This window comes from Alexandromys fortis, unplaced genomic scaffold, assembly GCF_014885135.2.
Source record: "Alexandromys fortis isolate MF-2015 unplaced genomic scaffold, M_Fortis_MF-2015_v1.1 scaffold_26, whole genome shotgun sequence".
NCBI lineage: Eukaryota > Metazoa > Chordata > Mammalia > Rodentia > Cricetidae > Alexandromys > Alexandromys fortis.
This window is the reverse complement of record NW_026067894.1, coordinates 5,624,421-5,648,432: the sequence shown is the minus strand read 5'-3', so window position 1 is coordinate 5,648,432 and position 24,012 is coordinate 5,624,421. Positions and strand designations below refer to the sequence as shown.

General features: G+C 49.9%; 1 protein-coding gene across 1 annotated transcript in view; it reads left to right on the top strand.

The window, feature by feature from the left end:
- The window catches only part of Asap3 (ArfGAP with SH3 domain, ankyrin repeat and PH domain 3), a 39,217-nt gene that overhangs the window by 3,872 nt on the left and 11,333 nt on the right, over positions 1 to 24,012 (top strand). Inside the window, exons 2-7 of the mRNA XM_050155425.1 lie at positions 17,014 to 17,086; positions 17,168 to 17,313; positions 17,857 to 17,931; positions 18,906 to 18,955; positions 23,364 to 23,475; positions 23,703 to 23,788. Of these exons, the coding sequence (XP_050011382.1) occupies positions 17,014 to 17,086; positions 17,168 to 17,313; positions 17,857 to 17,931; positions 18,906 to 18,955; positions 23,364 to 23,475; positions 23,703 to 23,788 (542 nt within the window). The remainder of the gene's footprint in view (positions 1 to 17,013; positions 17,087 to 17,167; positions 17,314 to 17,856; positions 17,932 to 18,905; positions 18,956 to 23,363; positions 23,476 to 23,702; positions 23,789 to 24,012) is intronic.

Sequence of the window (24,012 nt, the reverse complement as noted above, 5' to 3'; positions counted from 1 at the left end):
ATGCTGCCAGGAGCCTCCTGTTTAAAACAGTTACACATTATCCCATTGGAATGTTTAGGGATGCTTAGCATCTCGGACTTTGTGCTGGGCATAGGGGATCAAAAACCCTTGACCAAGTACTAGAGGAGGCAGCCTTACCAAGGCTGGGTAGTAGGTGCTGGGAAAGCCCTTCTCTCCACAAGAGAGACGCAGTCCCTGCCGTAGGCGCAGTCTCTTCTGGAAAAGTCGGCCAGGGAATAGATGAGCAAATTCAGCAGCAATTGCATATGGTAGCAGGTGGCAGGAAGTTCATCCCCTTATTCAGGCCTTCCTTAAGGCTGGGCCCTGGGTCATCATCTCTCTTCCTGCTGTCTCTCCGGACTGTCTAGCTCATGACTTCAGTCACCTCCGGCCCCTCAGTGACTCACTCAGCCCAGACTCTCATGTCCAGCGGTTTTGCAGTGGTTTTCCTTAGACCACGCTCACAACTCCTCAGGCTGGCCGCCAGGTTCTGTTGCACAAGCTGGGAGGCTCATTTCACCAAGGGCCATGAATTTTACCTGCTCTGTGTCTGCAGTCTGCCTGCCTTTCCTTATTGCTTCCTGGTCCATACCTATCAGCTGTCCCCTAGAACACTGTGGTGACCTCTAGCTGGCCTGACTGCTCAGCTTTCTTATATTTCCCAGGTCCCACACACAAAACTTATATTTGTTTTGTTTGTTTTTTTATTTTGTTTTATGTTTTTTTTTTTTTTTAACACAGAATTTCTCTGTGTAGCCCTAGCTATCCTAGGACTAGCTCTGTAGACCAGGCTGGCCTCAAACTTACAGAGATCTACCTGCCTCCTCTGCCTTTCAAGTGCTGGGGATAAAAAGCATGTACCACTACTGCTTGGCTAAAATTTATACTTATTTATATAACTATTTCATTAATATTTGGGTGGGTTTTTTGTTTGTTTGTTTGATTGTTTTTTTGAGACAGGGTTTGAACTCGCTTGTAGACCAAGTTGGCCTTGAACTCACAGAGGTCCACCTGCCCCTGGCCCCTATGCGCTGGGATTAAAGATGCCACCACCATCCGGCAACATCTGGTTTCTTTATAGAATATATTTTTTCCTCCTGGAGACTAGACTCTTAAGTTTGGTATTATAGTCACAGTTTTGCTGTTTTCAGTGTGGCCAGCTTTTGAATTTAGGGTGTCGTGTGTACCAAACAGTCCTCTACTGCGACCTCTACATCCAGACCCCTTCTTAGCAGTACAGCGGATACCTGGAAAGGATTGGCTGAGTAACAAATAAATAAAACATGAAACCTCAGAAGAGAATAACGGTCTGGAGTTGTTGCAGTTGGAGGGAGAAGCTTCAGCAGAGGCCCTTTGGCAGTAAAGGACCTGAAGTGTGTGTGCCATTGAAAAGAGGCTGAAGGAAGAGAAGCCTAGTGTGGGGTCATTGCCTTCCATATGAGTTAGGAGGGTAGGCAGGGGCAGGTCCCAGGGAAGCTTGTAGGCAATGCTAGTAACTTATATTTTGCTGTAGTGTGTGTGTGACTTTTATTATTATTGTTGCTATCGTTATTTATTATTATTATTATTTTAAGACAGGATCTCATTTATGTAGCCCTGGTTCTTGAACCCACAGAGATCCACTTGCCTCTGCCTCCCGAGTGCTGGGATTAGAGTGTACCACCATTACCTAGCTTGAGTTGTTGTTTCTGAGACAGGGTTTCTCTGTGTAGCCCTGGTTATCCTGGAACTTGCTCTGTAGACCAAGCTGTCCTCGAACTTAGAGATCTGCCTGCCTCTGCCTCCCAAGTGCTGAAACTAAAGGCGTGTGCCACCACACCCAACTTATTTTGCTTTTCTGAGACAAGTCTCGCTTACTGAGACAAGTCTCACTTACTTAACACTCGTGGGGCAGAGACAGTAAGACCATAACTTTTGAGGCCAGCCTGGTTTTACATAGCTAGTTAAGAGGCCAGCCTTGACTACAGAATCAGACCCTGTGTCAACAAAATGAGGCACACAGAGACCTATATCAACAAGTCAGTGGACTGGGGAGATGGCTCCGTGGGTAAAGTGCTTGCTGCACAAGCAGCAATGGTATCCTGAATTTGGATTCCATGCCTGCCAGTGCATGCCTGTAATCCCAGGGCTGGGGAGGGAGAGACAGGAGGGCTCCTGGGGTTTGCTGGACAGCCAGTCTATTGAATCAGTGAACTCCAGGTTCAGTGAGATCCTTTCTCAAACGCTAAGGAGGGGAATCTGGGCAGTGGTGGCTCATGTCTTTAGTCCTAGCACCCTCCAGAGGCAGAGGCGAGCTGATCTCTTATGTCTCGGGCATTTTACTGTGAGCCCCAGTAGTGCCTGCCTGGGCTCTTTTAAACAGAATAGGAACTCACTTGATGGGAAACTCAGTAATTTCCAGAAGTTCCCCAAGCTAGAGAACCGGGGATGAGCAGCAGGCAAGAGGTCAGCCAAAATGACATTACAGAGCCAAGTTGGCAGGACATTGTCCCATGCGCTAAATGCCACAGCTTGAGGTGCCACTGTTCCTAGGATACTGTCACTACTGTTGCTTATCAGCGCTACAGTGGACTTTCCGTGTTGTGTTCTCCTGGTTCAGGGCCACAATGAGAGTCTCTTATTAACTGCGCCTAGGTGCAGGGGAGCCTAGAAAAGCAAGAATTCGGCCTCTTTGGCTTTTATGAGATGTGGCCTGCTAAGACTTGTGTCATGATGTCAGATGTCCCTGGCACAGGTTTACCAGTGTGTAGGGTGTCTGGGAGTCTATAACCCGGTACTCCAAAAGTCCCTGAATCTATGCATCTCATTACATTCATCCTGGCGGTGAGATCACCGCTGGGAGAGAAATGCGGGAGTCCAGGCCCTTGCTCTGGGGAACTGAATTCTGGAGAGCTAGCAGAAGTGAATAAAGTAGACCGAGAAGAATGGAGGAGACCGAAAGGAGCTTCCAAGGAAGTAGGGAGAGATCTGGAGACTGCAGGACCTCGGAACCGCGAGATTGTTTGGAGGAGGGAGGGGTGGCCAGCTCCAGGGTGCCTCTGTAGCAAAATAAGCAGACAGCAAAACCACCAATGGCTTCGGCACTGCGGGGGGGGGGGGGGGGGGGGGGGGGGGGGGGGGGTCAGCGGCGAGTGTGTTGGGGTCCTGTTCTGTCTGCTGGAGAGATGTGGACAGGCTATGGGTGATTTATCCACTACTTTGAAGAGAAGACCTGGGAGCCCAGCCCTGCCCCTCCCAGCCATCCCTGTCTGGAGTGAGGGTCAGCCCCAGCCTGGTCTCAAAGTCTGTCCTCCTACACACAGTTCAGCCTTAAGTGTGTGCCTTTCTTGACTGATGCCAGCTGTTTCTGGCCATTGGAGTGACAGGGCAGATCTGGAATAGAAACTGAAACTTTGGAAGGAAGAAGCACTCTCAAAGGCAGTTTGACCACCTAGTTTTGCTGTTGTTAATGTTTAAAATTTTAGCGCGTGCTCACATGTGTGTGCATGCATGCACGTGTGTGATGTGTGTGAGGGTGGTGAGCGGGGTGGTGGGTAGGTGGCATATGTTGGTGTGGGTGTGTGAATGTGTTTGCTGGTGAGCTTGTATATATGCATGTGGGAGGCTAACCTCAGACGGCTTCGCTTAGTTGCTCTTGCCCTTTGTGTTTTGAGATAGGGTCTTTCATTGCTTCCTGGCCAGTAACCTCCAGGGATTTGCCTTTCTCTTCCTCACAGTGCTGGATTTACAGAAGTGCTGTGAGCCTGGCTATTTCTGTGAGCGCCGGGGGTCAGGATTCAGGTCCTCATGCATGTGCGTGGCAAGTGCCTTACTGACTGAGCCATCTCCCCAGCCTTTGCTATTTTTTTTCTTGAGACAGAATCTTCTGTAGCTCAGGCTGACCTCTAGCTTGCTATGGAGCTGAGGATGACTTTAAATTCTTGGTCTTCCTGCCTTTCAACCTCTAGGTGCTGGGACTGCAGGCATGTTCCGTCCAGTTTGTACAGTGTTAGGGATTAAACCCAGGGCTTCACGGGTGCCAGGCAATCCCTCTACCACCTGAACTACATTGTTCCTTTAGAGGCCTGGTGTTTTCAGGAGAGCATACAGGGTTTCTCTGGCTTCAGGGCAGGCCCCAGGAATGTCATGTCAGCCTCTCCAGTCACCAGAGGCTCTTTGGAGGACTGAGCTGGCTGGTCTAGTAGCAGCTGTTGAAGGTTCCTCTATGCTAGCTAGTTCTACACCTTACAGGAGCTTGAAGAACCTCTGATATCTTGGGCTCCATCTTGACCCTATGGAATCAGAGTCTCCCAGGGACGAGACCTGAGCTGCTTGAAAATTCTCCAGATGGCTGAGTAGTCAATGTGAAAGTAGATCAGAAAGCTTTGAATGCCTACTAGAGGTTAGTGACCCGTTCAACCGTATTTGCAGAACACCCGTGGGTACAAAGGCAGTTTCTGAGGTCATAGAGGTCTCCATCTGGTAGGGGAAGGACTCCCTCCTTGAAAGGATGGTCAACCTGTGATGGCCAGTATTCACTTGCCTAGCTGAGTTCAGTAGCAAGCAGTCGGTGAGGTCAGACTGGTTTTGAATTGCTATTGGCTGTGTGACCCAGACAAATAGCTTTCCCTTTCAGAATCTGGCTCCCCATGGGTAAGTCAGAGAGGATTCCATCGCAGACCTGGCGCAAACAGACACGTAAAAATGTCTACGCCAGGCATGAAGCGGCCACCGCGAGTGACCAGTCCATGCTGTCCTGGTGCCAGGTCAGAAAGAGCTCCGTGATTTAGAAGACAGTGAACGAAGTTCCGAACCTTTTGGTTTGTTACCATCTTTCTATTAGGCTTTTTGAGACAGGGTCTTCATTTGTAGCCCAGGCCGGCCGTGGACTTGTAATGGTCTCCCTGCTTTGGCCTCTCAGGTGCTGGGATTATAGGTATGCACTGCCCGACCTGGCTTGGAGCCTTGTTTTTTTTTTTTTTTTTTTCGAGACAGGGTTTCTCTGTGTAGCTCTGACTGTTCTGGACCTCGCTCTGTAGACCAGGCTGGCCTCAAACTCATAGAGATCCACCCGTCTCTGCCTCCTGAGTGCTGGGATTAAAGGTGTGCGCCACAGTGCCCAGTTCTCTGGAGCCTGGTTTTAAAGAGTCCGGGTCTTCCTCTGCTCTCTCGTTCACCTGTTTCAGGCCCGGCTGCCTATTACAGTCTCGGTGGTGCCGCTAGGTAGTTTTATCTAAAGAGGTGATAAAAATTTACATTACGTAAAATTCACCATTTTAAACTTTCCCTCTTTCCCTCCCTCCCTCTGCTTTCTTCTCTTCTTTTCTCTCCCTCTTTCTATCTTTTCTGCTGAGAACTGGACTCAGGGTCTTGCACGTTCTTTGCACTAATAGTTTACTACTGAGCTATATACATCTCCACTTCAAAAATTTATGTCTTAAGGGGATGGAGAGTTAAAAGAGTGTACTACAGCCGGACAATGGTGGCACATACAGGTACCATAGACTTGTTTCCTGTAGGGAGGTCACTAGCTGTGACCCTGCTCTGCTTCCAGTGTTGCTGCATGGTAATTGCTAACTTCAGGGTGAACATACAGGAATTTGTGTGTGGATGTGAGGTAAAGTGCCCAGAATGGTCTGATTGTTCTTCCAGGGCAAGCATACTATCTGATAGTGATTGGGATTTTTTTTTTTCTGGTTGTCTGACCCCAGCTCTCAAGAGGCAGAGGCAGACGGCTCTCTGAGTTCGAGGCCAGCCTGGTCTACAAAGAGAACTCCAGAGCAGTCAGGACAATCCAGGGGAACCCTCTCTGGAAAAACTAAGAGAGAGAGAGAGAGAGAGAGAGAGAGAGAGAGAGAGAGAGAGAGAGAGAATGTACTGTTCTTCCAAAGGAATCTGCATTTGGTCCCCAGCACCCACGTCAAAGGTCTCAGGACTGCTGACAGCCGTACTCATGTGCACACACTCACACACACACATAATTTTAAATGTACTTATTTATTCATTCTTTATTACGTATAGTACTGGAAGGTTGAGTGAAGACCTTACACGTTAGGCAGACACTCTACCATTAGGCTGTATCCCCACTTCAAAGCCTATAATTTGGTGATCTTCAGTAAATTCAGTGTTGTACAGACATCACCACTATCTAATTCTCGAGCACATCACCCCAGTAAGGAGCCCTATACCGAGTAGCCACTTTGCATTTCCAGATTCGCCTGTTTTGGACGTTTTTCAAAGATGGACCCCTATAGTATATGTCCTTCTGTCTGGCTTCTTACAGTTAGCATTGCACTTTTAAAGCCTGTCCCATTGCCTGGCTTAGCAGACAGATCAGGCGGTGTGGAAAGTGTTGTCCACGGACTCACTTGTGTGATTCCCCATGGAAGGAACCTTCTAGAGGTGGGGGGGGGGGGCGGGCGCGGATAAAGTACCCTAGCAAGCGTGTTGCCAGGTAACATGCAGGATGTTCTTGCAGTACCAGAGCCGTACTTCACCCCGCCAAGTTGCTCATCAGTTGTCTGACATGGGGATCCAGCAGAGTGTTGTGGATTTATTTATCTTTGCTAAATCTGGCTACTCTACCAGCAGGAAGTGGCAGAGCCAGGATCTGCACCTGGGAAGCTGGCCCAGAGCTGAGCTCCTGCTCGGTCTGCTGGGGATGCCTGGCTCCTCACGCTGTCCCCAAGGTCTTTGGGGCCTCAAGGGAAGGCTCCAGCTTTTGCTTGTTTTGCTGTTGTTTTTGTTTTGTTTCATTTAGGGTTCTAGGTGGTTTTCCAGGGCAGCCTGGGGATATTGAAAAAGCAGCTACTGGACAATAATAGCCATTAGGAAACCCTCCCTATGGACACACCCCAGGGCAGTCGCTTAAATGCTGTAGGGGTTCAGTGCCCTGAGAGAAGAACCATTATTATCTCACTTGACAACAGGGGAAATGGAGGCTCAGAGTGGTTATATCACACAGCTAAGAGGACTGGACCCTGAACTTGGGCATCATACTGTCATAGTTGGAGTTCTCAGTCCCTGCTGCCTTTTTGTGTTCCTATGGGGCCTTGATAATGTTAACTAATTAATTAATTAATTAATTAATTCAATCACTCATTTATTCCATAAGTATTAATGGACATCCCTGTGGTGGGTGATGCATATACGAAAGCAATGAAGGGGGCTAGAAAGATGGCTCAGTGGGTAAGAGCGTTTGCTGCACAAGCGTGAGGACCCGAGTTCAAATCCCAGAGGCCGTATAAAAAGCTGAGCATGGTCACTCCAGTGCCTGTCATGCAGCACTGCAGGAATCAGAGAAAGGGACCTTGCCTAGACTTACTGGCTTCCAGCCTCCCTCCAGGTTCAGTGAGAGGCCCTGTCTCAAAGAAATACGGCAGAGAGAACGGGGCATCCGGTGCCCTTCCCTGGCCTCCACCTGTGCACACACTCCCTTCCACACGTGTCCAGTCTCACCCTCAAGGTCACATGTATGGACACAGGACCATAAGGGCTCTGATAGGAGCCTGTAGCTGGCACTGAATGGCCAAAGCTGGGGCAGGTCAGTTCTGCTGTGGTGGGCATTGGGGTGACCCTCCTCCTGACTCAGGAAGGATGACTGTTTCCAGTAGGAGGAAGAGTCCTCCAGGCAGAGGGAGCAGCTGAGGTGACTGGATACAGCTCAGCGTGGTCAGGAAATTGCCAGGGGCTTCATAGCTGGTGCCAGAGGGGCTCATGGTGAAGAGCGGGCTGTGGGTGTTGTCCTGGCTACCAGTCGAGGCCAGAGGGCTCCAGGCTCCAGATCTCTTGCTTTTCTGTCCAGCAGGCCAGGCTTTCTCTCTCGGCTGGGTGGAATCCAGGGCTGGCAGCCAGGGGTCGGCTGGGAATCTTCGGGAATCTTCAGCCATCGGTCCAGCAAAGTTCTTGCTCTCTTAGCTCATCGCTGCCGAGAAGTCTCCTGAGGAAAATCCCAGCCAGGAAACTTGGGGTTTGTTGAGGCCTCCATGTGGGGGAGGGTGTGGCTCCCTTCCTGCAGCCCCTCTTCCTCTCCGCCTCCAGCTACCCCTCAAGGGGCAGTGGAGGGACTGAGCTGGCCAGGCTGGCCTGCTGCCCAGGCTGGGAACCATCCACAGAGGCCCCACCTGGGGTGCACAGGGGCACACGGCAGCCGGCTGGGGCTCCAGGCTCCATTCTTGCAGGAAGGAAGGCAACCAGAATCCTGAAATAATAAATGGCAGAGCCAGCAGGAGTCTTCCCTGTCACCGCCCAGCTTCTTCATTCCAGATGAGGGGCTCCGAAGTGGGAGGCCCAGGCATGGGGGAGACTGGGCAAAACCACTCTACCGGCCAGGCCTGGCTCCCATAGGGCTGTGCGAGGCAGGGGGTTGGACCCTGCTCTCCTCGAGCACCTTCTGACTGCTCAGCAGGACACTCAGGCCCAGGACACAGGGACACTGGGTGAAGTCCCTGGTGGGCATGTGTGTCTGAGGCTGGCCAGCCTGGAGCAGCCTTGCAGGGCATCGCGATCTCAGCTCTGAGTTCCAGGCATCCCTTGGAGTGGGCTTAAAGACTCCCATCTGTCCGATCTAAACTGTAGATGAGGAAACTGAAGTTCAGGAGGAGAAGGAGCTTTCTCGGGGTACACAGAGGGGGCAGGCCAGAACCTCAGTGCCTCACCCCACCCCCTCCAACCTCCAGTCCGAGTCACTGGGTCATGCAGTGTTGAACATGTATGTGTTTTGGGAGGCTGGTCGCTCTGCGCTCCTGTGTTGCCCCTGAAGACGTCTCTGATAGAGGAGTTGATGCTCTTTAGAAAAGATGATCAGGAAATCAACTGTGGGGGTATGGTGGCACATGCTTATAATCGCAGAATGTGAAGGGCTGAGGCAGGAGGATTGCTATGAGTGTGCAGCTAGTCTGGGTTCTAGAGTAAGAAAGACTCTGACTCAAAAGAGACAGCGAGAAGGGGAGGACCTGGAGGGGAGGATAGAGGAGAGGGCTAGAGAGAAGGCCCAGTAGGGTCCTTTCCTCCCATGCATGAAACCTAGGTTCACTCTGGAGCTAAAGTTCAAGGTCACCCCTAAGGTACAAAAGGCCTTCCTCCCACCCCCACAAAAGGAGATGGAAGGAAGAAGAGAAAAGAAAGATGGCAGGCATTCTTGCCCCTTGGGTTCGCCTCATGGTTTGCTGGCGCAGGGAAGCAAGAGACCTTGAGCTCACTGTCTCCCTTCGTGCTCTGTGAAACCGGGAGGCTAATTGAGACCTACACCGTGATGGAGCCTGCGAGGCCCTGCCCCAAGCCAGCAACCCTCAAGCATGGCAGCAGGCAGTTTTACAGTGGTGCAGGCTCTGGAGCTAGTTTGGAATTTGCGTCCTTCCTGTTGGGTAATCTGCTCCAGGCCAGCCCTGGTTGTACTCCTGTCACCCTGAACTGCCCCAGGGACACGGCTGCCCTCTGGAGCCGTGCTTTCTACCCTAAGTGATTCTTGGTGAATCACTACCCATGTTCAGACCCTCTAAGGCGCTCCATGATTTGTAGGAAATCATGTACCAAAAACCCAGGTATTTGGTAAAGCTTGGCCCCTGAATCTGCCCGTCTGCCTGGAATCTAGCCCTTCTTTGGGCACATGCCATAACTTCCAGCTTGACCATAGTTTCCTCATCTATAAAACCTGCATTTGGCGAAAGGACTCGATAGGAGATACAGAGTAGCCTCGGCGCTGGGAATAAAGGCTGGCTTGCAGTGAGGGACAAGCATGTCCCTCACTGCCGTTCAGTGCATCCTCCCAGGGGTCTTCACTGTGTAGCTCAGCTCTGGGGCCTGACTGCTCACGCTCCCTCCCTGGCCCTGTGAGTGCTGGGAACCTCAGGCTGTTGCTCAGGTGTATCTCTCAGGGGTGCCCCACCCTCCATAGAATCATCTTCTCTTACTTTGCTCGGCCTATAGCTTCTCATTTCAGGGTCTCAAGATGCATCCCTTTCCCTGGGAGGGTCCAGGGCTGCTCTGTGCTCTGATTCTGAGTTTGCCAATCATCCTAAGCCCTCAGCAGGCACCTCCTCACGGTGTTTGGTCTTTACCTAAGCTGCAAGCACCAGAGACAGGGAGAGACTCATCCTCCCTCCCCATCATCCGATGGAGGGACAGTCTCATCCTCTATCCCTAGATTGTGCCTAGAGGACAGCAGGCACTCATCACGACGGAGGTGCCCCTGGTCAGTTTTCCAGGGGCCCTCTGTCAACCCTTGGTGGTGGAGCTAAGCTGGGGTTACCCCAGAAGTAGGAGGTTGGCTAAGTTTCCAGGCCCACCCTTTCCCTCTCTGTGCCAGCCACCCAGGCAGGGTCTCATTAGGCTCTCAGTTTCTCTTGGGATCTGCTGGATCAGGAGCGAAATTAGTACCCAATATGGCCGGCCTAGCTCACTTACACACAAAACACCGGTGCAGCTTTCCACGGTTAGTTCCATCTTCAGTGAGAAGGGAGTGGTTGAGACCATTGTGTGGGAGGAGCTGGCGGCCCAGAGGGACTAGGGACTTGCTGAGAGTCGCCAGGCCTGAGAAGAGTTAGGCCAGGGATAAAGCAATCTCTTGGCTCTGCCTTGCACTCTGTGACTTACTGTCTCCTCTATCAAGTGCTGCCTCTTTGCCTCCCTGTCTCTCCTGGGACCCTCCCACCAGGCCTGGGCCCCAGAATCTCCCAGACTCCATTCTGTCTTATTGAAAGCTGAAAGGGGCCGGCTCATTGCACAGCGCCAAAGTGGCCTAGCCAGTTTCGGGTTACTCCCGCAGCCCTCAGCTTTGCTGCTGCTGCAAGAACCCTTTTGTCTTCTTTAACTTATTTGCTTTTTAGAACTCCCCCAGCCTACTCTTAGCTAACTCACCGATTTCAGCGAGTGTCTCATTCTTTCACCTTTCAGCCCCCAATTTTTCCTTCTTTTTTTTTTATTTTTATAAAATAACTTTATTTTTAGTGCATTGGTGTTTTGCCTGCATGTATGTCTGTATGAGGGAGGGTGTCGGGTCTCCTAGAATTGGAGTTACAGACAGCTGTGAACTGCCATTTAGGTGCTGGGAATTGAACCTGGGCCCTTTGGGAGAGCAGCCAGTCCTCTTAACTGCTGAGCCATCTCTCCAGCCCCCAAACTTTTCCTTTTCAGGGGAAACTTAAAACATTCACAGAAGCATCAAGTTGCCAAACTCCATCCACCCCTTGCTACTCCTCTCGGGCCCACATCTCCTGCCTACCCCTTCTCTCTCTAAGACAGGGTCTCATCTGTAGCCCTGGGTGTCCTGGGACTTGCTGTGTAGACCAGGCTGCTGCTGCTTCACAAGGGCTGCAGTCGGCGATGTGTGGCTCCATGCCTGGCTCCAGCTCTCATTTATTTTGGTTTGTCTTCTGTTTTCTTTGGTTTGTTTTTCTTGAGACAGGGTCTCATGTAGCCCAGCCTGGCCTCAAAGTCACTACGTACTCCACAATGGCTTTGGATTCCTGATCCGACTGCCGCTATTTTTAAGTGCTGGGAGCACAGATGCCTCCATGCCAGGATCTCTCTTATTCTGAAACAAACCCCATCTTATCATTTTAATCCTTCAGTAGTTGGGTATGCCTCCCTAAGCAGTAACTATGCTATTTCTGTAACTACATTACTGTCTTTGCCCCCCAAATATGAGCAGTATTATCCCTAAATTATCAATTACTTGGTGTTCTAGTAAAATGTCCTAAGATCAGATGCCCCCTTATATACTGCATGCAAATGGTGATCAGGCAAAACATCCAAATACACAGGAAATACATCTTTAGAAATATCAGGGCTCAACTAAGGTTCATGTAATGTCATTTGTAGATACGTATTTTAAAGACTCTTGAGATGTCCTCTCTAGGCCAGAGGGTGTAGCTCCAGGATAAAACACTTCCTTAGCATGCTCAAGACCTTGGTTGGATCCCCAGCACTGAAAAAAAAAAAAGTTTAAAATTTCCCCTCATCTCAAGTCCAGGCAGTGGTGGCGCACACCTTTAATCCCAGCATTTAGGAGGCAGAAGCAAGTGGATCCCTGAGTTTAGGACTAGCCTGGTCCACAGAGTGAGTTCTAGAACAGCCAGGGCTACCCAGAGAAGAAACTCTGTCTCAAAACAAACACAAACAAACAAACAAAAATCCTTTTCTCTATCCTTCCTCTTTCTCTCTCTCTTTAGAGACTCACTTCGGCTGGGACTGTCTGCCTGGAGTTTCTACATTATTTACTAAATGTGTTTAGTGTAATTTTGTTTGGGCATTCAAATTACCTGCTCTAATGACCATGTTTCATATCTGGAACATGTAATTTAATCTTCCCTGTGAACATCAGTCTAAGATCAAAGGAGTCAGAATTCACCCCTCCCAGATCTCATTTTGAGCAGCAAGGCTTCCACGACCTACCCCCCACAACAGTTGGAGATCTGGGAAAGGCTGGGAGGGGCCCAGAACCCAGGAATGCTTGGAAAGAGATGGGGGCTTGTTGGACGAAAGAGCCAGATGCAGTTCTAGAGGGAGAGCAAATGAGATTATGGGACCCTTTCTTTTCTTTCTAGATCTTGCTGGCAGCATGTGAGAGCTTTTCAAGTTGATAAGTGTAACTCCAGAGGTGTTGGTCGCAGTCTGTGGACCTGCAGGGTCTAGGTCACCGGGATGAGATGTAGCCATTGGCGCGATGTGAGTTTAGGCAGCTTTCCTGACTCATCTGCCAGAAGGAGAGCAGCAAACAAACACCCTTCACGATGGCCTCGTTAGAATTAGAGTGTGGGGTGGGGCGCTTATGTTCTGTGCCCTGTGCTTTCTTATGAATAGTGAACCAGGCATATCTTTAATCCTATCACTGGGTGGCAGAGGCAGGTAGACCTCTGAGTAAGAGGCCAACCTGGTCTATGGAGTGAGTTTCAGGACAGCCAGGGTTAAACAGAGAAACCATGTCTTGAAAGAAAAAAATTCTCTATCTGCTTTTTGTTTTGTTTTGAGACAAAGTGTTATGTGTAGCTCTGGCTGGCCTGGAGCAGGAGTCAAATTCACATGAGTGGGGGTCGGGGGAAGGGATGGGGGGTGGGAGTGTCCACCTGCCTCTGCCACCGTCTGAGGTTACAGGTGTGCACCACTCATGGCTGATTGCTTTCTTCTTATTTTTAAATTTACATTTATGTATGTTATGTATTCATACATATGCATGTGTGCACACTCGTGCATGGCATAGGTCAGAGGTCAACTTGACTGAATCGGTTCTCTCCCTCCATCACCACACTGGTCCCAGGCTAGGATGAACTCAGTTCATTCGTCTCCATAGCAAATCCCTTTACCCACCAAGTCATCTCCCTAGCTCCTGTGTGGGTTCTGGTTCGGATCTCTCCCTCAGTCTGTTTGCATTTTCAGTTAGAATGAGGGAAGAAAAGCCTCTGGGCTTTAGATTTTTTTCAGTCTATAATGTTACAGCTAATGGTTGGCTCTAGCATCCTGTGGCTTGGTCTCTCTGGAGGCATCCCCATGGTGCAGAGCAAAGCAAGTGGTCCACCTCCTGCTTCAGCTGTACGCTACAGCAGGGGTTTCCAGGTCGAGGGTACCTACAGGGTCATCTCAGCAGAACTACAAACCTAGAGGCAGTGAGAAACTGCTGATGTTGACTGGCGGTAGCCGTAAAGGTCACTGGAGATACAAAAATGGTGTCTGTGATGGTCCAAAGGAGGGAGTGTCTAATAGTGAAATATAATCTGCAGTTCCCAGGGCCTTACTGCTAGTAGTTCTGCCCCTTTGCTGAGTTGCCATGGTGACTGCAGCTGGCACTGCAGAGCCACCAGGATGAAGAATGGGTACTATTGATGCATCCTGACCCAAGAAGAGGTGCAGGCAGAAAGCCTTCCTAGACAAGGGCATCTGGGCATGGCCTGGTACTGCCATGTATGGTCTTTTGCATAGGCAGAAAGCATAGGCCAATAGCCAGAGTGGTGTATTTGTGTGTGTGGGTTGGGTGGGTGAGGGGCAAAAAGGACATAGCCAATGGTTGGAATTCAGGCCTTTTCTTGGGCTGGACAGGCCAGGCTGCCTGAAGGACTCCCCTGGGCTTCCCAAGTTCAGAAACATCTCTCTTGTGCCGGGTTTCCTCCATCTTTGCCCAGTTTGTATTTAGGTTTTTGCACAGAAGCACTGACTCTTAGTGTCAAAAGAAATTCAGATGTCCACCAGTTCTTAAATTTCATTTATATGTTTGTTCCAGTGTGTCTGCAAGTGTGTGCATGCATGCGTGTGCACAGTCATGAAAATGCACATATTTCAGCACACATGTAGAAGTCAGAGGACCACTCTGGGGACTCAGTTCTCTCCTGTCACCTTGTGGAAGGGACTCTGGGATCTAACTCCGGTCATCTGGCCTGGGCACAGAGACCTTTACCTTTTTGCCTGCCCATAAGGTTCTGATTTGTGATCCAGGGCCTCAGCCTCCTTAGCACTGAAGTCCTCAAATGTGTCAAGTGGTAGAGCACTCTTTCCCTTTGGAAGAAACTCTTCCTGGGTTGGTAATGTCCTGTTTGTACTGAAGTCTGTGTCTCCCTGTCCTGGAATCTGCTCCAGGTTTCTCCAGACCCTTTTCTCTTTTCTGCAGAACAGACTTGGGGGTGTTAGGAATTGGGATTAAAGACTGCAGCCAACCTAGCTTTCTTTTTCCAAAATTAATTGATTTTTATTTTATATTTATCATTGTTTCACCTGCATGGATGTCTGTGTGAGTTTGTTGGATCCCCAAGAATGCAGTTACAGAGATTGTGAGCTGCCATGTGGGTGCTGGGAATTGAACCCAGGTCCTCTGGAAGAGCAACCTTTGTTCTTAACCACTGAGCCATCTGTCTCTTCAGCCCCAACTTGGCTTTCTTCAGCCAGGTCCTCTCTTTCCTTTCTGGTTCCTCCCCTACGGTCAAGGAGTCAGAAAAGACTGGTGGGGATAATGGAGTTCGGATTGAGGTTCAGAGGTGGTTTTGGTCCATGAGTCAATGCCATGCCCTTGACTCTGGCGGGTCAGCTTGATGTAAGCTTTTGGATTGTGTGGATTTGGCCCATCCTGGACTAACTCTGCCCCTGTTTGTGACTGCATGATCTGACCTCTTCCTTCTGTTTCAACTGTACAATGGTCATGGTGATGTCACCTACCTCTGTGTGTGTGGCCGGAAGCATGAAATCAGGGGAGCACTGAGTGCACATGGAAACCTGTATGGCAGATGCTGGGGACCAGAACCTCAGGTCCTGATTCACTGCTGTCACTACAGGGTCCTGGAAGCCCCTCTGCCTTTCTCCAGAACCTTCCCTTCTCAGACTGCTCTCAGAAATCCCCCGTAATATTTTCTTTTTCTATTTTTGTTTTGTTTTTCAAAACAGGGTTTCTCTGTCTAACTCTGGCTGTCCTGGAACTAGCTCTGTAAATCAGGCTGGCCTCAAATTCATGGAGATCCGCCTACCTCTGCCTCCCAAGGGCTGAGATTAAAGGTGTGCACCACCACTGCCTGGCATTTATTTATTTATTTATTTATTTATTTATTTATTTTCAAGACAGGGTTTCTCTGGGTCACCTGGCTATCCCTGTCCTGCAACTTGATCTGTAGACCTGATTGGCCTCGAATTCACAGAGATCGCCTGCCTCTGCCTCCAGAGTGCTGGCATTACAGGTATAGGCCACCATGCCCAGCCCAAGATGTTATTTTGTTTTCATTTATGTATATGTGGATGTGTGCGTCTACCACATGTTAGAGGGTACCTGTGGAGGTCAGAATAGGGTACTGGAGCTGGAGTTAGATAGTTGGCTGGGAGCCTCCCAGTATGAATGCTGAGAGTTGAGCTTGGGTGCGCCGTGAGAGCTCTGTGTGCTTGTAACTACTGAGCCATCTCTCCAGGTCCCATACAGGACTAATTTGATCCATGCTGAGGAATAATTGGAGACTATTTAGTCTCTGTTTCCTATAATCAAACTGCTGTGTTTCTGTAAGAACAGAAAGCTTTGTATATACAACAAAAATCCTGCAGTTCCTAACATACAGGAGTCTCGAGCGTACACCAAGGTGTTCGGGGCTGCACTTGCTGATACTGTGTGGTGGTATGGCAAACAGTATAAGGTGCTGGTGTTGAGTGTTCAGAACCAGGGCTGCAGTGAAGTTTCTTTGTACAGTGTGGGTGAGCCCTGCCAAAGGCAACTCAGGCTCATTGTGTTTGATTTTGAATTAATGTTTGGTGATCGCATCTTTAGAATCACTTTACTGTTGCCAAATCACTTGTGGTCCTCACACAGTTATGTGACCCATAGCTTAAGAAGCCTTGGTGGGAACTAGAGAGATGGCTCAGAGATTAAAAGCACTGACGGGGGCTACAGAGGTGGCTCAGTGGTTAAGAGCATTGCCTGCTCTTCCAAAGGTCCTGAGTTCAATTTCCAGCAACCACATGACTCACAACCATCTGTAATGAGGTCTGGTGCCCTCTTCTGGCCTGCAGGCATACAAGCAGATAGAATACTGTCTACATAATAAATAAATAAATAAATAAATAAATAAATAAATATTTTTTTAAAGAGCACCGACGGTTCTTCCAGAAGTCCTGAGTTCAATTCCCAGCAACCACATGGTAGTTCACAATCATCTATAATGGAATCTGGTGCCCTCTTCTGGATGAAGGCATACATGCAGGCGGAACACCATATACTTAGTAAATAAATAAAATCTTTAAAAAATTTTTTTTTAAAAAAGGAGCCTTGATTATGCTGAGTCAAAGTTCCAACCCTAACCTGGTGGCTCCCCTGGGTCATGCATCTTTGAATCTCTAGGTTTATGTGGCAAGCTGACTGGCTCTAAGTTGGGTGAGAAAGTCTGTAGTCTTCTTGAGTGGCTTCTATGTGATCAGGCAGAAGAAGGTGGCCATCTTATGCTTAGAATGGGGGAGCCCAGGGAGGAGTTCAAAGGACAGCAAAACTTGTCTGTGTGTCTGTGTGTGTCTGGAGGGTGGAATTCTGAAGTCAAGGCCCTCTTACTTGGCCCCACTGAACCTTGTACACCTTGCCTTTAGGTCCTGGAAGGAGACCAGGCTATCTTGCAGAGGATCAAGAAGGCTGTGCGGGCCATCCACAGCTCTGGCCTTGGTGAGTGAGCCTGCCTGGGGTCTGGGGCCTAGGGCCCAGCCAGGCCTACAGCCAGCTCTGAGAGCCTTTCCTTGTCTGCAGGCCATGTGGAGAATGAGGAACATTACCGAGAGGCTGTGGAGGCACTGGGGAATAGTCACCTGTCCCAGAACAGCCACGAGCTGTCCACGGGCTTCCTGAACTTGGCTGTGTTCACCCGTGAGGTGGCTGCGCTCTTCAAGAACCTGGTGAGGCTCCTGCTTCTTCTTGCCGGACTCAGGGCAAATCCAGCAGCTTGTTTCTGGGAACTGAACCCAGGATCTTCTGCGAGAGCAGCCTGCGCCCTTAGCCGCAGAGCCATTTCCCCAGCCTGAATCCAGCCTCTGTCTTCAGAGCTGACCAGTTGTGCCTCTTGGTCTCTGAGCACCCCTGCGCTGAAGCTTCTCTACAGATCTGGCGCATCGTTCCCGTTTGGTTTTGAGGCTGGTCCCACTCCCGCCTCGGCCTTCGGAATGCTGGGCTCACAGTCGTCCCCCCACCCTGCCCCAGATTTGTCTGATTTCTAGTCTCACTTTCCCCTGCTCTACTCTGCTTCACCCAGGAGCAAAGGCAGGCTGGTGACAGGGCAGGATGAGTCCCGTGCAGGGGTAGAGGCGTTCGTGGAGGGCACCGAGTTCAGCACCCCCAGTCCTCCTCTGGCTCTTCATCTCATCCTTACCCTGTCTCTTCCACTCCCGCGGCTCTCCTTTGCCTCCTGATTCCCCTTGGGGCGGGGTTTCAACTTTTTGCAGGTGCAGAACCTGAACAACATCGTCTCCTTCCCGCTGGACAGTCTGATGAAGGGGCAGCTAAGGGACGGGCGGCATGTGAGTGTCTGTTTGCGGGAGAAGGAGCCGCGGAGGGTAGAGGGGGATGTAGGGCTGGGCGGAAGGGGAGGGGCTGACACCACTGGAGTCCTGCCTCATACTGCCTCTGGGTCAGCTGGAGGCCTGGCATCCATGCCATGTGCAGAGTTTGGCCAGCGGTTCTGACTCCTCACCTCTACTCTCGGACTAAAGGATAGGTGAGCCGCACGTGCTTCCCAGAACTGGGACATGGAAGTTCAGGGTGCAGGCCCAGGGTTCCCAATGCCCCGTTGCTGTTCCTCCTGTACCTAGCAGCCCTGGATTCATCAGAGAGGTCCTGCGAATGGAGGGTGGCAGTCTCACCTCCCTGGTCAGTCTGCCCCACAGTGCATGGGGCCGGAACTGCCCTCATCTCAAAGTGACACCAGCGTGGGCACCTCCCAAACCAGACTGGTGACTTTTTTCCTCAGAAGATGTTGAGGCTGTCTAGAAGGGTGTGGATAGCTGGGCTGGCTCAGGCTCAGGCATCTGGCCCAGGCTAGGCAGGCCAGGAGTCAGCTGTGTCTTACTGGTTTGCTGCGTGACCTTAGGGAGACTTCTCAACCAGCTTGTGTGCGTGTGTGTTCTCCCTGGTAAGAGGGTGGCCTCGTATCCAGCGGGGTAAATTGATAGGATAAAATAGGGGTGGTGTTTGACCTTAACCTCCCTGCCTCATCCTCCTTGGCCCATGACAAAACTCAGAGCAGAGCCCAGAGGTCGACTGCGCCCCAGGCTAGAACCCACCACACCTGGCTGGTTCTTGGCAACTCTGGGGAGAAGTTGGGGTGGGCTGAGCCTCAGGAAGGGTTGGTTGAGTGTGTGCTAGTGGGTGTCAATTGGAGAACAGCTCTGGACAGCATTACTTAAGTGTGGGGTCCCTCTAAAGGTACAGAGCCTACTGTTTATTCCAGGGCTGACGGTTCCCTTTGGGCAACTTATTCTTTGTTCAATCCCAGGACTCGAAAAAGCACCTGGAGAAGGCGTGGAAAGACTATGAAGCCAAAGTGTAAGTGACCTTGGAAGGGTGGACGTTAGGAGAGGGTGCTTGTGTTGAGGAAGTGACTTTGGAAGGATGGACATTAGGAGAGGGTGCTTGTGTTGTGGAAGTGACTTTGGAAGGATGGACATTAGGAGAGGATGCTTGTGTTGAGGAAGTGACCTTGGAAGGATGGACAGAAGGAGAGGGTGCTTGTGTTGAGAATGTACCACTCAGGGTCTCTGGCTCCTGGGCCAGGCCTGGCTGGCTGCTGGGAGCTCTGCTGCAGGACAGTCCCATGTGAAAGGACCATGTGATGCCCCCCCCCCAGTGACCTTCTAGCCTTGTAGTACCCATGTGGACAGGGACATTGCATCCTCAAGGTCACTCAGCCCTGAGAAGGAGGTGTTAGTGTCATAGGCTCAAAGGGACTGAGTTGTTAGCTCAGGGTCACACAGCTGGGCAGCAGATGGTAGCTGAGGACACTGGGTTGGCCATAGGAGAGAGGAGAGGCAGTGGCACACCCAGGCCTCCTGTGTGCCATACTACAGTTCTGCCATCAGCTATGGGCCATCCCCGGGACATCCAGTGGCCAGCCTTCCTAAGCAGCCTGCTTGGGTTCTCTCAGGTTCCTGTTTCAGAACCTGTATTCTTCCTTGTAAAAATGATCTTGCTTACATTTTGCTAAAGAAAAATATATTTTTATATATAATTTAGAAAAAAAAATGGTGAAGCTAAAAAAGAAAGGGGGAAAGAGAGAGAAAATTTGCTCAGTATGAGTTTACATACGTACAGTCCCAGAAACTCTGGAGGCAAGTAAGGAGGATGACTTGATCCCAGGAGTTTCAGGCCAGCCTGGACAACATAGTGAGATCCTGTCCCATTACCCCTACACACAGAAAAATAAGAAAAAAGTTTAATCATCTTTAGGAGAGTATTAGGGTCACTCTGTAGGGAGTGTCTGAAAGTTCTCCTTTAGAAATTTCTTATTTATTTATTTATTTATTTATTTATTTATTTATTTATGTTTTTTGAGACAGGGTTTCTCTGTGTAGCTTTGGAGCCTCTCCTGGCACTTGCTCTGTAGACCAGGCTGGCCTCAGACTCGCAGAGATCCGCCTGCCTCTGCCTCCCAAGTGTGCGCCACCACCACCACCTGGCCAATTTATTTATTTATTTATTTTTTGCAAAGCCGTATGGCACTCTAATTTCATAACTTAAAAAACAAGGTTGGGGGGCTGGGGAGATGGCTCAGTTGTGTTCACCTTGCAAGCCTGACAGCCTGAGTTCCATCCCCAGAAGCCATGTTAAACCAAGCAACAAACAAGGTGGCGGCTCCCTCCCATAATTCCTGCAGCGTGTAAGTGGAGGCAGGAAGATCAGCTCCAAAGCCAGCTTCTGCTGCATAGCTAGCTTGAGGCCGGCTTGGGATACATGAGACTCTGTCTCAGAAAAATAAAAAATAAAAAAACAAGGTGAAGTGGGGAGAACCTACTAACACGTAGGAGAAAACCCCTTTCCTCCCCAGAAATGAGACAGTAATATTGTTCCACCTTTTTCTTCTATATACAGTGAACTATGTTGATAAGACTGAGATCAGAATAACCATATCGTTGTGTAATCTGCTATTTCTTTTTAGAAAATATCCTGTCAGATTGGGTGTGGTTATGTATACCTATCATACTTGCATTTGGGAGGGTGAGGCAGGAGGATTGCAAGTTTGAAGCCAGCCTGGTACATAGAGAGATGCTGCCTCAGAAACAGTAGCTGGGCTTGGTGGCGCACGCCTTTAATCCCAACATTTAGGAGGCAGAGGCAGGCAGATCTTTGTGAGTTCGAGGCCAGTCTCACCTATAAAGCTAGGTCCAGGACAGCCAGTGCTATTCAGAAAAACCCTGTTTCTGAGAAAACAAAAACAAAAACAAACAAACAAAAACAAAAGAGAGAATTAAAAAAAGAAGAAGAAGAAAATACTTGCCTATTGCACCCTGGATCCAATCCCCAGTGTAAATGGGTGTGGCCGTGGTATAGACCCATAATTCCAGGAAGAGAAGGCAGGAGGGTGAGAAGTTCAAGGTTACCTACCCCTAGTATAGAGTTTGAGGCTAGTCTGGGATGCATGAGACCCTGTCAAAAAAAAGAAAAGAAAAGAAAGAAGAAGAAGCCAAAATTATGACCCATTTTCTGCATTAGTACATGTTTCCAGACAGCACTAGTTAACTGGGGCAGGGCGTGCCAACACGGACATTCTGCAATGTATGTTTAATCTTCCCTGCCATGGAGGAAGCATCCTGCGAGCTAATATTTGTTCCCGTGCGTAATGACCACTGTGGGACGGGTTCCAAAAAGCAGGTGTTGGAGCATTTATTTCCCCTCCGTCCCCTAGAGCCATGCACACCTGTCCAGGTCCAGACTGAAAGGTCGTCCCTCCTCCTCCTCCAGCTGTGAGCACAGGACCTCATCCTGCCTGGGATGGGGTGTGGCCATCTGCTCACGTTAGAGGTCCAAAAATGGGCAATCAGTGGAGACCCAGGCTAGCCTTATCTGTCTGAGTTGCTGAGGGAACCACGTGACTCTCCTTCCCTTAGCCTTGAGAGCCACGTCTGCCAAAGTGGACAGAATCACCTTTCCCTACAGACCTTTCCCAACCAACTCTGTCTTGACTAACTTTTTAGTAAAATTTTTTGTAAGATTTCAAAGGTGTGTTGGCATGCAGCTTTGATCCCAGCACTTGGAAGGCAGAGAGAGGCCAATCTCTATGAGCTTGAAGCCAACCTGGTCTACATAACGAGTTCCAGGACAGCCAGGGCTGCACAGTGAGACCCTGGTTCAAACAAAACAAACAAACAAACAAACAAACAAACAAACATTTGTGTAAAGAAAATGCTATTCCATAGGCAAGACATGGGCTGCCTAGGGTTAGTGATGCTCTGTTGATGTGGCCCTGACTAGGACCGTATTTGAGTGGAACATCATGGTGACTATGCACTCCTTTCCATGGGGGTTCCAGGTGTGGCCAGATGTTAGTAAACTGTAAGATACTGCATGGTTCAACCCACATGCAAGCCAGTCCAGGCATTATGATGGCCCAGGTTGCCAACACCATCTGAATCCCTCTGGAGCCCATGGAAAGAAGGCACTGTCTCTACCTTGGATCTGATGCCCTCTTCTCAGATACCAGGCACACATATGGTACGCATGCATATACACAGGCAAAGCACTTATACTCTTACAATTAAATAAATCTAAAATCAAAAGTATCCCATCTCTCTGCCAGATCTGGGATCAGAATAATGGGGAAAGGGGCCGGGCGGCGGTGGCGCACGCCTTTAATCCCAGCACTCGGGAGCCTGGTCTACAAGAGCTAGTTCTAGCACGGGCACCAAAGCTACAGAGAAACCCTGTCTCAAAAAACCAAAAAAAAAAAGGGGGGGGGAGGGCCTGAGAACCAGACCCCTGTCCTTCTTTGCATTGCCCCAACCAGATTTTTTTTCTTTCTTAATATTTATTTTTATTTTATATGTATGTGTCTGGGTGAGTTTCTCTGTGCCGTGTCCATGCAGTGACTTTGGAGACCATCAGATGCCCCTGGAACTGGAATCACAGATGGTTGTGAGCCTCCATGTGGTTGCTGGGACTTGAACCCAGGACCTCTGGAAGAACAGCCAGTGCTCTTAATCACTGAGCCATCTCTCCAGCCCCATCCTGTGATCATGAACAACTTATTTTTCCTGGGTTTCAGCTTTATCACCTAGATTCTAACAAAGACAGCGTGGCTGTTTGTGGATGGTGGGAACCAAGATGGTGGAGTGGAGCTGAGCCACTGTGTTGGTCACCCGCTGTACCCAATACAGTGCCTCCCTCTGGGGGCTACATTTGATAGATCTGGGTTCAAATCCCACCTCTGCCAGTTGACTTGGACAAGCCTTAAGTTTCTCATCTTACAGTGGGACAGCGTCCTGCCTCGTGTGCTTATCACTTAGTGCGTGAAGCCCTGATACAGAACCAGTGTGTAAAGATAACAGTCAGGATGGGGATGTAGCTCAGTTGGTAGAGTGATTGCCAAGCACACACAGAGACCTGGGCTCATTCCCTGGTGTGATGCACACTTATGCTCTCAGCATTTGGGAGGTGGATGCTGGAAGGCAGAAGGTCAAGATGATCTTCTGAGACATAGTGAGGCCAGACTGGGTTATGTAAGACCCCATTTCTGAGAAGAATAAATTAGGAAGAATCACCCTTAACGCTTTGATTTGCGTATTTCTCCTCCATGACCCCCTGGACTCCAGACCTACCCCACCCTCTGTTGTTGCCCATCCTGGCACACAGAAGGCACAGGGAAGGGCTTTGTTTGCACACTCGTGGGCCCATAGCAGGGATGGTGGATGGGATAAGGGTTGGTGACACTTGTTCAAATGGTTCTTCCTTTATGACCTAGGGCCAAGCTGGAGAAGGAGAGGGATCGAGCCAGGGTCACAGGGGGAAGTCATGGGGAGCTGTCCCAGGACACACAGCGAGAGCGGCGAGTCTTCCAGCTGCACATGTGTGAGGTGAGGTGTGACCCCAGTGAGGATGGGTTAGGTGTGTTTCCTGTTTGTCTCTTCCATACCCTCAAGGCTTCAGTCACAGGGCCTAGGGCTGGCCAGCTGGGCTGTGGGATGTGACCAAGGTTCAGTGGTGGTTAAGAAGATTAGCCCTGGGGTGGGGAACCAACCCCCGCCCCATCACCAGGATTTGATCTGGCTGACGTCACGCTTCTTATCCTGTCTTCTGCCAGTACCTTGTCAAAGCTAGAGAGAGTCAGGTGAAGCAAGGGCCAGACTTCCTTCAGAGCCTCATCAAGTTCTTCCACGCCCAGCACAAGTAAGTATCTCCCCTCCTCAACCTTTAATGCAACCCTCTGGGATTTGAGACCCTCCAGGTCTCTGTATGCCTGGACCTCATGAGCAACACTTCTATCACACAGATGCTGCTGTATAAATCATTCACTGTGTATCAGACACCAAGGATTGAGCATAGTGATCCCCCCAGTTCCCCAACACCGTGGAGCAGGGAGCAGATACAGCATTTATTCATACATACATATA